This window comes from Mastacembelus armatus, chromosome 16 (genome assembly GCF_900324485.2).
Source record: "Mastacembelus armatus chromosome 16, fMasArm1.2, whole genome shotgun sequence".
NCBI lineage: Eukaryota > Metazoa > Chordata > Actinopteri > Synbranchiformes > Mastacembelidae > Mastacembelus > Mastacembelus armatus.
The window spans coordinates 20,289,740-20,307,816 of NC_046648.1; the positions used below are offsets into that span (position 1 = coordinate 20,289,740).

The 18,077-nt window shown below is 41.0% G+C and overlaps 1 protein-coding gene across 1 annotated transcript; it reads left to right on the forward strand.

Moving 5' to 3' along the window:
- Positions 1-234: 234 nt before the first annotated feature.
- ago1 (argonaute RISC component 1) lies at positions 235-17,984 on the forward strand. The gene is made up of 19 exons (XM_026316862.1): positions 235-689; positions 4,105-4,291; positions 6,174-6,294; positions 6,683-6,864; positions 7,394-7,530; positions 7,864-7,998; positions 8,273-8,360; positions 9,522-9,669; positions 9,850-9,969; positions 10,070-10,192; positions 10,355-10,488; positions 10,807-10,991; positions 11,168-11,327; positions 11,773-11,863; positions 14,012-14,206; positions 14,294-14,428; positions 14,530-14,631; positions 14,787-14,986; positions 15,300-17,984. The coding sequence occupies exons 1-19, from the start codon at positions 665-667 to the stop codon at positions 15,406-15,408; spliced, it is 2,577 nt and encodes an 858-aa protein (XP_026172647.1). The 5' UTR covers positions 235-664; the 3' UTR covers positions 15,409-17,984.
- The last annotated feature ends 93 nt before the right edge of the window (positions 17,985-18,077 follow it).

Consider the following 18,077-nt stretch of genomic DNA (forward strand, 5'->3'; position numbering starts at 1 on the left):
CCTTTTTCTATTTATATGTTATTGACACAAAAGTGTGTAGTTATTCATAAAATTATTGCTTTCAGTGTTTTGTTGCTTTATTAAAATGCTAACACTGGGTCATAACAGTGAGCTAGCCCCTTATTTCTCTTTAGCGTCTCTGCATTGCAGTTCCGTCTGCGGCCTCTGGGGTGTGACAGTAAGTTCATCAACAGTCCATTTGCACTTTTTAATGGCAAAGAAGAAGTTTCAGATTTTTGGGGGTGAGGGGGGGCTGGCCTTTTTTGTTCCGCTGGAGAATCCTGCTTGAACGGTGAGCAGGAGCACAACAGACCGACCAGGAATCACAGCGCCTCGGACAATCGACTAAATCCCGGCGCCGGGAGGGACTACAGTGCCGGAGTGCTTGGAAATAGGACGGTATCGCCCTGCAGCTCTGCCGTTACTAGCTCCAGGGTCAACGGGCAGACAAGCAGCTGGCAGCTATCGCCGTTAGCCTCAACTCCTCTGCGGGTCTGGGGGGTACTCGTAGGGGCAGGGGGCGGGGGTACACCGAGAAGGGAAAAGACTACACGGCGACAGGAGGGGGCTGGAAGTCTGAGACGGATCCAGCCTGAAGGGGCCGGCGGTTTGGCCACAGCACCCCGGACTAGCTAGCTTGTACCCGCGCGGCTAAGTGAATGGGATGGAGCCGGGACCGTCTGGCGCTGGTAGGTTTATTTTTACTTTAGTGGTTTAACATGCTATTAATGTGGATCTCCCAGTTGTGGCTGCAGATCCAGACTGCAGCTGGAAAAGATCGAGGCATCGCAGCCTGGCCTTAGTATCAGGGGAGGCTTGGTACAAGGAGGCTTGGTGACAACCCCGTCTGTTGCATCGCAACGTTTATAGAAGAGAGAGTGGGACATAGAGGGGGCTCTTGCAGGCTGCATGCACAGCACTTTGTAGAAAACGGAATTATTTATCCAGATTTATAGTCACAGACAAGCCTTTTGGAGCGTTGACAATATCCTCAGCCATGCGAGGGGGCAGGGAGGTCGTGGGAATCTCGGTGAGGAGGGACGAGGTGAAGCCCGCCTTCAAACAGCAGCAGCACCAGAGCAGCTGGCTACATCCCGCACAGCCCGCACATAACACCGGCCTCCCCTGCCACACGCAGGTTATGAATCCTCACACTGTTCAGGTGGTAGAATGAGAGTTTAACACTTCTACCTTACATGCGCACATTAGGGAGTCAAACTTAGGCCTAACATCTGTCGAGACAGATGAATAATATATTTATGTGGAACCAAAATGAATCCTCAATTATGATATTGCCTTATTTGCTCTTGGAGACAGCAGAACCTGTTTTAGAACAGGAAAGACTGAGAATCATTTACATTGTATTGGAGTTTTGCTCTGCATGCCACTGATCATCTTTATTTGGCAGTTTTGCTTGGATGACACTGGAGGAAGTCATCAATTAAAAAAACAGACCCAGGAGAGACTTTATTCTCAATTCTAGAGTTCACTTATTGTGGATAATCTTGAGCCTGGGCATTTATCATCTAACCTTTTATTTGCCGTGAAAAGCAGTGTTTCTGTAATGAATGCTTTTTAGGGATGTGAACTGTAGTGATGAAGCCTCTGAATATTGTCGGACTGCCTTTACGTGCACAAGTAGGCCTGTGATTGAAATTGCATTGTTATTGTACATTCTGAAACTTGAGCTCATTTCAATAGGCTTGTTTTGATTTTTTTAAATGTGGGAAAAGACCCCAGGGCCCCTCATCGCAAAGACTGCTTTTGTGTTTTAAGTGTCATGATTCATTGTGTTATTTTCCAAGATTGAGCTAATTGCCCTGTTTAGCTCATGGTCAACAGCTAGTTATTAAGAGATCCAACTCAATTACACAATTTATGTGTAACTGTCTTTACCTTTTCATTCATGTATCTGGCTTGTTATTATATCCTGTGCAACATCCACTATTGCTCCTTATTCTAAGTTTTTGTATGGTCATTTAATAGTTAGATTTGTAAAGTTATTTTTTTTAGAGCTCAACAGACACAATTATTTAAAAGTTTCATACTGAAAGTAAAAATTTACACCCTTACCAAAGCATCCAAAAACTGGCAAATTCGGCATTTGGTCATTAACAAACTAAAATAGAGTGCATAAAAAGTGTATGTCCCCAAATTAAAACTTCAAAGTAGCCATCCCATCTAACTTTAGCTTGTTGCTGGTTACGTCATTGAAAATAAAGTAAATAGTGAGTGCCTTCATGTTGTGGTGTTGCACTGAAGCTCTGTTTTAAGTCTTACCGCCTGGGAAAGACTGCTATTGTCTTGGGATATGTGAGCGCTGGCTCCGCTACTCACCATCTGCCTTCACTGGCATGAGGATGGAGTGTGTGTCATTGTGTAAGTGGCATGATAACAGTGCACTCTAGACACTCAAATATTCACACACATACATGCTTTCGTGCACGTGGAGTATGTGTGGTCAAAATATGTCTCTGTTTATGATGCTTGTCAGATGTGTTGTAGTGAAGTGCGATTATATGTGTAGATACACACGCACTCTTAGCAGAGCATCTGTGTTTTATGGCTAATGTTCTTGGTATTTTCTGAATGATTAGTGAACATTTGCTTGACCATAGCAGCTATGTTTAAGCAGGGCTTTTCCAGGTTGGGAATACCCAGACAACTAGGTCTGATGTGGGAACATGCCCAGTGCAGGACCAAAAAGGCCAAGGTCTCTTCAGCATGACCACAGTGACACCCTGCCTCCTCCCCATCTTCTCCAGCAGCCCTATACACACACATGCAGGTCTCCTGATATCCATGACAATACTGTTGCCGTGGTGTCTCCATGGTGAGGCTGGGAATGTAGAGGGGGGGAGGCCTGCGAGTGTGTGTTCGGTGTAGCAAGGGCACTCCCTCCGTTGTACTCCCATGTGTTTGTGTGGGAGACGGAGGAGCAGGGCAGCTGGGGTCTTTGTTGTGGTGGAGGAGGGCTGTTCTCTGGGGGCCCAGAGGTTAAGGCACTGGGCCCCTCTCAGGCAGGAGTCATAGCTAGCCTCACATCTAGCACCCGGTCTTGAACGCCCTCTGTGTTCGACTCCTGTCTGGCTCAGGCTTGATTTTAAGGTGTGATGTTAGTACAGATCCTGGTAGTCACTGAGGCTAAAGTTGAATACTCTGGGCCTAGTCTTTGACTATGTGAGCCAATGCTGAATTTACCCACTGAAAAATAATTTATATATGAAGTATGTTGGATGAAGAAATTCACCTTATTTCTAAAGTGCAAATAATGATTGTCATCAGTAAAAAGTATTTTTTGAATTATTAATAAGCAAATTATTTAATTGCTCTGTGAAGTGTAGAGCAGAAAATTGTCAATCTTCAGGCATGGACTGGCAAAAAAGATTATTTAAACAATTCATCAATAATCTAAATTGTATAAGAGACACTAGAAAGCAAAACTTTGTGTATTAGTGGTTTAGTGACTTTAAAGATTTTAAACATTTTATAATTAACCAAATGATAAAACAATGGATTTTTGAACTTTTGTCCACTTTGTGTAGAGCCATAAATATTTTTCTGTGCCACATAAAGGCAGCACCATAATTTGCCTTTCTCTCATTCCCTCTTTCCCTTGTCCATCCTTACCTGACCTAATCTGGTTGTCCCCCCTCATCTTTTTGCCTTGTCAATATCCTCCTCTATCACCGCTTATTTCACTCTGGCAACATCTGTTGTCTCCCTTTCCCTGGTCAACATATTGCTAACTTTTTCTTTCTTATTTTTGTGCTTTCCTGTGTGCCCTCTCCCTCTTCCTATCTCCCTGTCCCTGCCGTTCACTCTCATTTCCAATCATCATGTCCTTGTGGCTTAAGCCTACGCTTCCTTCCTGACTCATGTCACAATTCTTGCCCTCTTTACTTGCTCCCCTGCTTCCTTTGCCACCTCCTCACTTAAACGTTGTTTATCTTGTGTTGCTGCTTTGTTTCTGTGCTTCTTTGGGTTTAAATTGTCCTTGCTGTTTCCTCATTCACATCCAGCTCATTCCTACCTTTTTGCTGTCAATCTTCTCCCCTCTGTAACCTGTCGTTGTTAATGGCTCCTTATTCCTTGTGTTTCCAGTGCCCATGGGGGTCTTCCCCCCACCACTGCAGCAGGTGTTCCATGCCCCCCGCCGGCCGGGCATGGGTACAGTGGGCAAGCCCATCAAGCTGCTGGCCAACTACTTTGAAGTGGAGATCCCAAAAATGGACGTGTACCACTATGAGGTGGACATTAAGCCTGACAAGTGCCCACGAAGAGTCAACAGGTAAGGTCATGGTGGTTTTTTTTTTTTTGTTTTTTTTTGTATTTCTTCTCTGTGATGTCCCACATGAATCTGAAAGATCAGTTGCTGTGTGCCATAGGTAATTATTTGCTTGTGGCACTGAGGCATGAATTTTAAGAAGATAACGAGCATCTGAAATGCTGTGCGGAACAGTTAAAACTGGATAATGAATGCCCAACAGCTCCTTGTAATCACTGTGCTGTCAGTCTTTCAAGAGGCAGCAGTAACAAAACAACAGTACCACTGATATTCAAATGTATTTTTTTTAAGAATAATGTATTTATTTTTACAAGTTGATCCATGGAAAACATAATTGCAACTACACATCACACTCTATGGTCTTGAAGAACAAAGAGCAGTGTGATAAAAGTCCATGGATCTCTGCAAAAATCAGTGTTATAGTACTTCTGCATTCATTTTTGATTATATTAGGCATTAGGAAGTCTCCTCTTCCTGTAGGAGCTGTGCACAAGTGACCGGACTAGACAGATGGTGGAGTCAAAAGTGAATCAGCCAGTTCCTTTATTTAAAAAAAAAAAAAAAAAGACTGCCCTGTCTGCCTTTCAGGGGAACTGTAACATACCAGAAAATACATATGTTTGTGATGTTTGTTTCAGGTGAATTCATCCTTTGGTGCAGGCATGAATGTCATTTTTCCTTTTTGCTCACAGTTTTCTCAGCTCTCAGCTCCACACTAAAATTGTAGTGTCATGTATTGTGACTGTGAGGTAGCTGTCAACAAAATATGATGGCCTATTAAGTCCCACACTTTCCTTTTGTGTGGTTATGTCCCTAGTGTAAAGGACAGGCTGGGACCAGGAATTAATATACAGTATGTAAACTAACTCTGTTTTTTGTCAGTTGTTTGACAGTCAGTCCTCAAGTTTACTGTTGCAGTGTGGCTTACAAATGGCCCCAGGCTGTCACATAATCACTGGCAATCATTTACTCTGCAGAAAGAATCTGTATTCCCATTCATAAACTACGATAAACATTTTCCACCACCTGGAAAGAATAGCAAAGGTACATATATGCAATAGTGGCATCTGGCAGTTTGAAGCCAGATGTTCATATACAAATTTGGCATGACAATGTTATTGAGACTTAGCTTCAATAAATTATAATTTGCATGTTTCCTGAAGGGACATTAATTACTCATCTCAAAGCCTGAAAGGAATAACTTGACATGATTTATTTCTCTGTACCAAAACAGTCTGGACCCAGCTGAGTACTAGTGTCCTCATATAACATCCTGATTTTGATTAAACAAACTGTAGTTTAAATACTCAGGATCTCAGCAGAGCTTGTCCACCCTTGAGCTTTAGTCCCCTAAATTAAAAAGACAGTAAACAAAAAGAAACGAGCCAATCCATAACCTCCTATTTGTAACTAAACACAATTGTAGACACAGAGAACCTTAAATTCTAAAGAAGAATCCCTGAAACCTGCACGTGTTTGTAGCATTTTCTCTAACATTCACAGAGGCTCTTTGAGCTTCAATCTCTTAGCTTTGGTGTTTTAGACAAAGAGTTAAACATGGAATTAAAAGGTCAAACCCTTTGACCTTTTTTTTTTAGAATGGTTCCTCATCCCCCACATTTATATGAAGGCCAAGGCACTATGCAATGAAAAATGCCCATGTCCACAGCCTCACTCCTTTTGTTCTTGCCTCTTCCCCCCATGACCATGAGATATTGCACCCACCAGCTGTATCCTGCTTGATCAATGTCCTTTCCTCTTGAGTGCTGCTTTCCTTCTGATCACAACACAGCATCCTGATCAGTTGATGTATTTGACAGAGCAGGGTCTCTTTCTGTTTCTGTTGGATATTATCATCATACTGTGTGCATGTCACTTCCTACAGGGAGGTGGTGGAGTATATGGTGCAACACTTCAAGCCCCAGCTCTTTGGCGACAGAAAGCCAGTGTATGACGGCAAGAAGAACATCTACACTGTGCTAGCACTTCCGATTGGGAGCGAGAAGGTAGATGTTGGTAGTGCTTTTGTGTAAACCCAGTTATACCTTACTGACTGACTTATTTCTCCAGAGGTATCAAAGAAGTCTTGTTAATGCTGAACTAAACTCACAGGCTCCTTTGTGTAGCTTGACATTTCTTTACCCTACAGAGTCATCTAACTCTTGGCAAGAAAGCAAATAACTGTATACAGGCTAGGAAAGAAAAACATTAGAAAAGCTAAACCATGTAAGCTTGTGGGTTGATGTGATGTGCAGTACACAGTAAATATAGTTGCGTCCAGCAAGATTGTTGTTTAATTAAAATCTCTCTTTATTCAAGTTCTTGGTTCCTGCTGTTCAGCTTTGGTCTTTACCTCCTCTCTGTTTCTGTCATCTCTGTCCTCCATAATTTCAGGTGGATTTTGAGGTAACCATCCCAGGGGAAGGTAAGGACCGAATCTTCAAGGTGTCCATCCGTTGGCTGGCCAAGGTGTCATGGCGCCTGCTGCAGGAGACTCTGGTCAGTGGCCGGCTGCAGGTCCCCCTTGACTCCGTCCAAGCCCTGGACGTGGCCATGCGCCACCTGGCCTCTATGAGGTAAACAATAGGAACTTTCTTCACTAAGATACATCACATACACATACATACTAGAATAGTTATATATGCACATGCTCTGTATGTCTTTAAAGCAGATTGGAAAGTCTTATTTTTGCCAAGCCCTTTTTTTGTTAATATTGTAACCTCACAATGTGCCGAGGTAAACTGGATTGTTGTTCACTTGCATCAGGCTGTCATGCCTCTAGGTGTTGAGTCACCAAACAAAAGATACTTGTTAGCTGAGACCTGTGTGAAAATGTCCAAAGAACAATGCTGAGCAGTGGAATAATTATAACTGACCTGAGGATCTGACTGGTTCCTTATGACCAGTATTTTTGTGGGGGTTTTTTTTTTGTTTTTTTGTTTTATTTATTGCATATATTCTAATGGTTGACTTATTCTGAAACAACCCACATGAGAAAATAACTTGACTGGATGTTAAGTCACACTGAAGTCAGGCTCTGAATTTACTCCAGGCATTCTGCACCTTCATAATTTTCATTTTCACCTTCTTGCCTCCTCCTTTTAGGTACACTCCAGTAGGCCGTTCATTTTTCTCCCCACCTGAGGGATACTACCACCCGCTGGGTGGGGGGAGGGAAGTCTGGTTTGGTTTCCACCAGTCTGTGCGACCCGCCATGTGGAAGATGATGCTTAACATTGATGGTGAGTCACTGTAGACAAGCTCACCAGAGCGTGTGAAGTCAGTCAATGATCTCAGTGTGTTTTTCCTGACATTGCCTGATGAGGCACAAAGATTGAGACAAAAATGTTGAAAAGTAAAACTTACACTGTGAGCAAAAGCATTTGAAAATGGGGATTTATAAATATATATTTTAAATTTAGTCTACATCTCTCTTTGTTTTGGCTACTTGTGACATGAATCTGATGGATAAACGCTTTGAATATGAATATAAATGTTGATTAAAAGTCTGATCTTTTGTGAAGTCGCTTTTCTCTGACTTTTATGGACATAATGTACTCTCTGTTGCCCTCTAGTGTCCGCTACGGCCTTTTACAAAGCTCAGCCTGTAATTGAGTTCATGTGTGAGGTTTTGGACATCCGTAACATTGACGAACAGCCCAAGACTCTCACTGACTCGCAAAGGGTCCGCTTCACCAAGGAGATTAAAGGTGGGCTGCTGGGCAGTTTGAAATTATAATTCCAAATATTACAGTGAACTCAAATAACGAAAATGCCTTTATGCGTCAGTGCCCTGATATAAAACATGTTTTCTTATTTTTACAGAGTAAATGCTTTTTACAAATTACTGCCATTTCCATGTTTCTGATTTTGGCTTTGTTGTTTCACTTTACTAAAGGCTTATTTATATTTGGCTTCTTTTTACATTGTCTGTCTTTCTGTGTCTGTGTGTCAATTCTTGGATACCTCAATTATTGATGGCAGGTTTGAAGGTGGAGGTAACTCACTGTGGTCAAATGAAGAGGAAGTATCGTGTATGCAATGTCACACGACGTCCTGCCAGCCACCAGACGTAAGTAGACCGCATTAAATTTCAGTATATTATATTCATTTGGCAAACTTTTGATAAAACAAACAGAGCGGTTGGTTGGCTTAGTTAATCTGTATCATAAGGACATTGCTAAATTAGCTATATAGATTTGCATAGTACCACCTACTACCCACTTCCATCCATCCATTTTCTATACCCCCTTATTCCTTAACCAGGGTCACAGGGATCTGCTGGAGCCTATCCCAGCTCTCTTTGGGTGAAAGGCAGGGGTACACCCTGGACAGGTCACCAGTCCATCACAGGGCCACATATAGACACACAAAGACAAACAACCACACACACTCACACTCACTCCTATGGGCAATTTAGAGTCACCAATCAACCTGACATACATGTTTTTGGACTGTGGGGAGAAACCGGTGTACCCAGAGTAAACCCACACAAGCACAGGGAGAACATGCAAACTCCACACAGAAAGGCTGGGTTGTGAACCCAGGACCTTCTTGCTGTGAGGCAACAGTGCTAACCACTTAGCCACCATGCTGCCTTACCCACTACCAGATGAGTGTAATATATAAATACCATTTTGTCAGATCTTCTTAAATATCCATGCTATCACCCATTCTGAGTTGTGTTTGTGTTCACCTGATCAAGGTAAGGCAAATATTCACTCCGCTTTTAACTTGTGGTTTCCACCAAATTACAGTATCTAACTTAAGAGGCTAGATGCTCCACAGTCCAGACACTAATTCTGTCTGTCTGGTGTTTGGTTTATCAATGCTTTTGGCTGAAAAATGGTTGTCTGCTGCTGCTGGAAACAGGGTTGATGTGGGCGGTGAGAGTAAAACCACAGTAAAAACAGGAAAACCAAAATATTGAGCTTAAAAAGATGCAAAGAGAAGAACTACTGGATTAGTTGAAAATTCTTTGTGGGTTATTCACTATAAGATACGCTTGTCACATAAATACTGTACATGTAAATGTGAAACATACATAATCAGTTCATTGTTTGACAGTGGGTGTAACTGTGGTGCACAAACCTTATTTATGTAAATTTGGCAGAAACCGCAAATCAGAGTGTGAAGACATGCACCATTCAGAATCTAATTCAATAAATCAAAAGCATCTTCTTTGTCTTTAATACATAATAATGTCGGTCATGTTTCTAATCTTTTTAACCAGGTTTCCCCTCCAGCTCGAAAGTGGGCAAACAGTAGAATGTACAGTGGCCCAGTACTTCAAGCAGAAGTACAACCTGCAGCTAAAATACCCCCACCTGCCCTGTCTACAGGTGGGGCAGGAGCAAAAACATACCTACCTGCCCCTGGAGGTGAGAATGGGTCTTATTCAGATTTTCACAAACAAGTGTTCATATGTAAGAATTTTCACTGTAGATGATGTGAATGATTTATGTGTGTGTTCTTTAAATTTACTTTGGGGTACAGTCAAGATTACTGCTTGTGAATAACTGATATTATTACCCTAATGAATTTGAATTTACTTGTCCCAGGTATGTAATATTGTAGCAGGTCAACGATGCATCAAGAAGCTGACAGATAATCAAACCTCCACTATGATCAAAGCCACTGCTCGCTCCGCACCTGATAGACAAGAGGAGATCAGCAGGCTGGTGGGTTGTTCAGGCTTAATTGTACAGAAATGTATGAATCAGTGATTTATGTTGTAAGTCAGAAGGGTAAGATATGATGGATGTCCTTCACTCCTCACAGATGAAGAACGCTAACTTCAACCTGGACCCATACATCCAGGAGTTTGGGATCAAAGTGAAAGATGACATGGCTGAGGTGACGGGCAGGGTGCTGCCAGCCCCTATCCTGCAGTACGGAGGACGGGTAATATATGTGTCATTTATTAATTTAAGACATTTGTTTTTGAATAACGATGGCAAAGGTTTGGAAGTAGGAACACCTCAAACAAAAAATCTTCTGCTGCATGTTTCATATGGTGGTGTACATAAACCTACTGTACATCTGACTTGGTTCTCTGTTCCACAGAACCGTGCCATAGCTACCCCCAACCAGGGAGTGTGGGACATGAGGGGAAAGCAGTTTTACAATGGCATTGAGATCAAAGTGTGGGCAATTGCCTGCTTTGCCCCCCAGAAACAGTGCAGAGAAGAGGTGCTTAAGTAAGTACTCATGAGTAGTAAATGAATTCAGTTTTAATAGGGATCAAATCATTTTCCTCATAACATCATCCTATATTTGATTTTAATAAGTTACTGGATTCAGTTTTAATGTATCAATTCACGGAGAAAACCATTAACATCCCACAGAACTGTATATATTTATGTTTATATTCTTGAAGACATTTCATTTTAGACCCCAAGTACCATAATTAATTCTCTAGGGCAAAAAACATATTAGACAATGCAAGACAGTTAACTGTAAAGTATTAAGAACCTTATGTAGCCGAAGCTTGTCCCAACTGCTCGGTTTCTTTTTAGGAACTTCACAGACCAGCTGCGTAAGATCTCTAAGGATGCTGGGATGCCGATTCAAGGCCAGCCATGCTTCTGTAAATATGCCCAGGGAGCAGACAGTGTGGAGCCAATGTTCAGACACCTGAAGAACACATACTCTGGACTGCAGCTCATCATTGTCATCCTGCCAGGAAAAACTCCTGTCTACGGTATGTTTTTTTTTTAATTTTATTTTTATAGTTTGCAAATAATTAAGAAGAAAGTGTCTAAAACTATCAGACCACAAAGCAATCAAAATACATACTGCAGCAAAAATCATTGCAGCAAATTATTCGTAAGCTGAAAAGTCTCTTAGTGACATGGTGTTTCTAAATTGTCAATTCAGCTGAGGTGAAACGTGTTGGAGACACTCTCCTTGGCATGGCCACCCAGTGTGTTCAGGTGAAGAACGTGGTAAAGACATCACCTCAGACTCTCTCAAACCTGTGCCTCAAGATCAATGTGAAGCTGGGAGGCATTAACAACATTCTGGTGCCTCACCAACGGTCAGTTTCTGTTTTGATACTTTTGAGTTAGTTTTATGCAGTTATGGATTGTTCTTTTAAATTATTTGTAATTTGACATCATTTTCAGATGAATAAAATGGTAAACTAATAATTATATATAGCAAATATGATATAAAATTTGGGGGGGGGTTATTTATTTTAAATATATTTGCTTTCAGTTATGAGAAGGGGCTCCTGCAATATTAACATCCAAGTTCTTTAAATTTTAGATTCTTTTTCTTTTTGTTGTCCTTATTAAAACCTTATGCAAGCTTATGCAAAAAACTTACATGTTACAGTTATGGCCCACAAACTCCTCCTGACTATTGACCCATCTCAGCACTTTAGTCTGTGATGATAATATACTGTACCTCCTCAAAAACCTACTGCTTGCTGCCTTCATATCAAGTGTAATTTCCATCTCCTCCTCCACACTCTCTCTTAGGTCAGCAGTGTTTCAGCAGCCGGTTATCTTCCTGGGAGCAGATGTTACGCACCCCCCTGCGGGAGATGGCAAGAAGCCTTCCATTACTGCTGTAAGTTTCTGAAAGAACTCCTTCATTAAACAGCACTACCTGACCTTGACCACAATCTCAGGAAAAGGAAGTAAATGAACTACAACTCACAGAAACTGGCCTCTTGTCAAAACTGGGCGTACAGGTTAAACCCATGTGTGGGGGAATATGACGTGTTTTTGCCTGTCGTAGCTTGTGAAGGGCATTTCTGATTATTATCTGTTATTTGGAGAGTAAATTATAATGTCATTATTCAAAAGAAAATGCAGGTATTGGAAAAACATTACTCATTGTTTAAATATTGATTTAGGTTTGAGGTCTATCACTGTCAGTCACTGGAGTGAGAAAATCTATATTTGTCATAATGGGCAGGCTGCGACAGATTTTTAACGTACTCCTTTGTGTTGTAGTATAAACTCACCAGTTGGGCACATGCTAGAACAAATCACCTTGTGATATCCTAGTTTTTTTGTTGAGAAAAAGTATTGACTTTCTAGAGAGATGCGTTTTCTTTGATTTTAATAATAGTCTATCTATGGTACTTGTCAGTATAAGAACAGCTGCTTATAGCACCTGGGTGCCTCTTAGTTGAGATATACCAGCCATGGAAAGCAATGTAATTATACACACAAATTGATCAGCATGGATATAAGGTTGTGCTCACTGTGTCTGTTTATGCTGGACACAAGAGCTCTGTGTCAGCTGTGCCACACACATCACTTAAGGTGGATCACCACTATATCTGGTGAATAGTTGCCTTTAGGGTCAGGGGATGGTTTGTCCTTGTCTTTATTTATAAGTACAGAATTTATAAGTATAGTATATAGTGAAGTGAAAATTACAAGCTAAAGTAAGTTATTTGAAAATCAAAATAATTGCCACAGTGTAATGTGGCCTCTTTTATGGCAGCCCAGATGTTAGGCTGTCAGAGGCACTCCTTTTTATAGGCAAATCACAAAACATCAAGGGCGTGTAAATAATGCAAATGACCTCAAGATGTCATAGATTAACAAACACATGGCTGCGGTTGCTTGGTGAAAGTGGCAATGGATGGTCAAGGCACACAGCAGATGGGTAAAGCATCTTTAATTTTTAATAACGACAAGTTTATTAAAACACTATAAAGCAAGGGTCATCAGATTTCATCTCATTTGTGAGTATTCAAAATTTATTGTGATAACATGAATGCAGAAATCGGGAAATACAGTTTTTTTCCTGACTGTCAGGCAGATGGATCTAACAGATTAGATGCAAGAATGTGATAAGAGGAATTTATCTCTTTAGACTGGCATCTTTGACATCTGTAATTCATTTAGTTATTTTCATTAAAACATTGTCTGATGCATTAAATTGGCAGTAAATGCCCAGACACACACTATTTTTGAGAGTCCATGTCATGAAAAGCATTTTAAATGAATTTGGTGGACTGACAATAAATTTAGCTGAATGAAGAAAGAAAAGTATTAAGAAAGGACTTAAAGATAAAAGGGAAACAAATGGCTCATCACTGACTCACGTTTATAAAGGAAATGACGTCAATTCTCGTCTGCCCTTGACCTCAGCTTGGCTGTGGTTGGCTGTGTTGTTGCCTAGCAATTATGACAAATGCTTGAGTCACAAGGAGAAAGGATGGGAGAGGAGAGTGGGTCTGTCTCAATCCTCGTGACAGCAGAGAAAACTGGTGAAATGGTTGTATTGGTGAGACTTGGAGGATCTCAGAGAAGAAAAATAATTGGTTGAGCCTCCATACTTCCCAGTCACAGCCTTTAGAGGATGCTAATGTACAAATATACACATGGGTACAAATGAGAATGGACGATAAGGCTGCTGCCATGTGAAAGCTGTTATTATGTAACCTATCGTTTTAAGTATTTTCATTTTTTAAAAAACATTTTTCTCAGCAACACATTTTGTAATTTTTCTTTTTTGTTATTCTTTGGTTTGTGTAGACAAATATTATATATTTTGTATAAGAAAAGTTCCATTTAAAGGCATTTTAACACCAAGTAGGTTGAGATGTAACACTGGCATGACTTATCCATGCATTTGATAAATGCCTTTATGGAAAGCACCTTTAAAATACTCAATGACAAACTTTTGGATTTGTGTTATGAGTAGGAATCAAATCCCTAATCCTAACAGTGCTGTGTTCAACTCACTCTCTTCCAGGTGGTAGGCAGTATGGATGCTCATCCCAGCAGATACTGTGCCACAGTGCGAGTCCAGAGACCCAGACAGGAAATCATTGAAGATTTGTCATATATGGTGCGTGAACTGCTAATTCAGTTCTACAAGTCAACCCGATTCAAGCCCACCAGAATCATTTTCTACAGAGATGGAGTTCCTGAGGGACAGTTGCCGCAGGTATGGTAGTTTTTTTTATGTTGTTAGAATGTGTTTTTTCTTATTCTTATAGATAAATGCTAATTAACTTTATTTACTTGTATATAGATTCTCCACTACGAACTCCTAGCCATCAGAGATGCATGCATCAAGCTAGAGAAAGACTATCAGCCAGGCATCACCTACATTGTGGTACAGAAACGCCACCACACGCGCCTCTTCTGTGCTGACAAGTCTGAAAGGGTGAATCATCTATTTCCAAATGCAAATATTTTTGTTATTTGTTTTCAGACATATCATTTTTATGTGCTTAATAATTCTCATCTTGTGTTTTCTTTTAATAGATTGGGAAGAGTGGCAATATTCCTGCAGGGACTACAGTGGACACCAGCATCACTCATCCCTTTGAGTTTGACTTCTACCTGTGTAGCCATGCAGGCATACAGGTAATAACAGAAACCAAATGTTTTACATTTCCTCTGTAATTAGGTTGAAATTTACAGAGCAGATTTTAAGACTGAATCTTGATTGTTTCACATATCCACATATATATTTTTGTGTATATATCATCTTATTTTCATTGCCTTTTCTCTGTTTCCAGGGTACCAGCCGGCCATCTCATTACTATGTCCTCTGGGATGACAATCGCTTCACGGCTGATGAGTTGCAGATTCTAACGTACCAGCTGTGCCACACTTACGTGCGTTGTACCCGCTCAGTCTCCATCCCAGCTCCAGCCTACTATGCTCGTCTTGTGGCCTTCCGTGCTCGCTACCATCTGGTGGACAAAGAACATGACAGGTTAGTCTTAGTATGAAGGAAATAGCATAAAGTTGCTCAAACTTCGTTAGCCTATGATCCCAGAAGTCTTAAGACCCATAGCAAATGGAGAACTTTGATGTTGTAATGTGAATGTAGGTATGTCATATGGCTCTGTCTCTGTACTGTTTGAGAAGACCTGAACTGTATAAAACCCATTTGGTTAAATGATTACAAATATGTTAAACATAAAGTACACTGCTCTTAATATAACTGCTATGCTGCACTGTATGCCTATGAGTTGACCACATATGAAGTGTCATTGACCTTTTTTATTTATTTATTTATTTTGCAGTGGAGAGGGCAGCCACGTGTCTGGTCAGAGTAACGGTCGGGATCCACAGGCACTGGCAAAAGCAGTTCAGATTCACCACGACACCCTGAGGACCATGTACTTCGCCTGAACTACACCAACTATCACAACCCTTGTTCCCTCCCACCTCATTTCTACCTGAGTGGGCAGATGCTCCACTAGCACCACCTCATCCCCATCCCTTATTCCCAATGACTGCCCACTACACGTACTCCACAGCCTTGCCAGCTTCCCAAATCCAAGAAACATAAGGCCCTTCACCTATAAACCACAGGCAGACTCTACAGCCTCATGCACTCAAAAGGTTATGAATATTATTATTATTGTCATTTTGTTGTTTTTACTTTACCAGGACTATTGCTCTTTTTATGTTGAATTTTTAAAACGTGGGTATTATTATGTATTGTATTGTATGCTACCTTCACACTCCTATGTATGTAAGTATGCAATACGGATGGGAGGAAGATAGGCGATAAAAAGAAAAAATTCCTGAAAACTTTTTTAACTGCCACCACGATGCTGCCTCTTTACCCATCCGAATGCCGGATGCCAGTGTTCCAAGCCCCTTTAGAATGGGGATCCTCTAGAGGGGTGGTATTGGGCACGCACACCTACATGTATCATTTCAATGTCATGAACTACATTCATGTTTTTAATGTTTTTTGAATAATGTTATTTTTTTAATGGTCTTGAGGATTCTGAGGTATGGTACATTAGCACTTAGTGTTAGCATGTAGGTGCCACCAGTCCTGCACATATGAGTTTGTTAGTACATGCGAGGCTAACCCTCTTTATATTAGCAGAGACAGGAAGAACAGGTGTAGCATATCGTAGATACAGGAGAGAAGTCCCGCTGCATTCTCTGTGCTGGTTGGCCAGTCCCTTAGAGATTTAGCCTATAGAGGCAAGCATAGCCTAACAATAGAGGGACCATTTGCATAGAGTGTATTAAATATACTTGCACCCCATGCACCTAAACCAGCATTATTAACCAGCCAAAAGTGATGCCAACCAATGGAAAAGGGGCACTTAAACAGGAAGATAATCTTTTATTTCTGTATGCATTGCTCTTCAAGGATTTATGAGGCACTTTTTTTTATTTACTTAAGTTTACTTTGAAATGGTGAGACTTGTCTGTCCTGAGGTGTGCCACACAGACTACCTTAAAATTTTTACACCCACACTCTTGCATAGCTTTGAGAACAAAGAGGTAACTAAGGCAATAGGCAAGGTCAACACTCCTCTGTACATTTGAATACAGGCAAATAGAAAGTCTGTGATCACTTAAGTGCTGCAAAGCTGAATTCACATTCAGCAATTGACCTTGCCCCAATCATTCTGCACATTCCAACATGTATCAGAGATGACGGCAAATTCCACCCACGCACTTCTTTGCATACCTATACACAGCTATCCTGCACCTGTTCCATTTTTATACAAATCTCTTCTCTTTGCAGGCATTTACAACTCACAGCCTGGATAGCAGAAGCGCACACACACACATGCACACACACACACATCTGTGCCCTCTTAGTCTCTTTCTAAACATGTAGAGTCCAACCTTTTCAAATGCACTTGACTTATTTTTTCCCAGCCAAACTATCAGTCAATCTTTTCATGATCACCTTGTATCCCTGATGGCTATTCTTTCTTTTCACCTGCAGCATCCCCTGCCCCAATCCCCTAGCTTGTGTTAGCCAGTCTCCATTGGTGCTCTGTGTGCATGGGCAGCACAGATAGGGGATTGTTACATTGGATAGGGTGGGCCACTATTATTACTACTTAATAAGCCCTGCCTTTACATCTAGTCACTTTCTGGATTAATGAAAAAATGCATGTAATTATTTTTTATGACTGGATATTCTGAGCCACCTTATTTTGGTTTTCTTAGAGGTAGGAGCCTCGCGCTCACCACTGCCTGTCAGTCGTTTTGCCTCGATTGTGTAATGGTTATAAAGACTGCTATTTCCTTTGTCATTATTAATATGAATATTGTGACAAGTGTCAAGAGTGTATCCTCAAGAGGGCACAGTGGAGACGATCTCAAAATTCCACCTGTCGCCCCTCAAGCGCCTCAAATCTTGTCTGATGGTCAGGGCCCCTTTGAGATGAAAGGGATCAAAAGATAAGAAATCAGATGAGTTTGATTTTTAAATTATGTTTATGAATTGCATAATCAAAATGCCTTTGTACACCATTTTACTGATCCTTCATTGTGTCTAAGGTGATTTGTATATATAAATATATAAAATTAACCTGTTACGTATTTTGGCTCACCAGTTGCCGGGCCTTCCACAGTTGAGGTCAGTGCTCTACCCCTCATTCTGTGCTTGAAAAAAATCATTATGGGGGCATTTCCCAGCACCGCTGAAACCAGATGCAGTTCTTAACTCACTGAAGCCACAAAGCACCTTGCAAAGGGGGGGAAGACAAAATACCCAGAAATGGATCATGTGGACACTGGAGAGCCTACTCTTTTCCACACAGCCTCACTATCTGACTAAGCAATATTGAAGCCACTGATCAAGAACAGTCCTCGTCATAGCACTTCCCAGTAGATTTGAATGAAAGGACATGGAAGCATATTATTTTGGCTCTGTATGTGATAGTATGAGAACTCTGTTGGGGAGGGTTATTTTTTAAAGAAAATAAAATTGTTTTTTATTACCCCTGTTGTTGTTTTACTTGCTCATAACCTAAGCAGTACTGGTGACATATAGCTATCTACAATGAAACTGGCTAACAGCAGAAAATAAAATG

What these genes read in the sequence shown, in the direction of transcription:
- ago1 (XM_026316862.1), top strand. Translation starts at nt 665, where the DNA reads ATGGAGCCGGGACCGTCTGGCGCTG. An exon ending in AAGAGGAGATCAGCAGGCTG is followed by an intron (nt 9,970 to 10,069) that starts GTGGGTTGTTCA and finishes CACTCCTCACAG; the next exon opens with ATGAAGAACGCTAACTTCAA. An exon ending in TCCTGCAGTACGGAGGACGG is followed by an intron (nt 10,193 to 10,354) that starts GTAATATATGTG and finishes TCTGTTCCACAG; the next exon opens with AACCGTGCCATAGCTACCCC.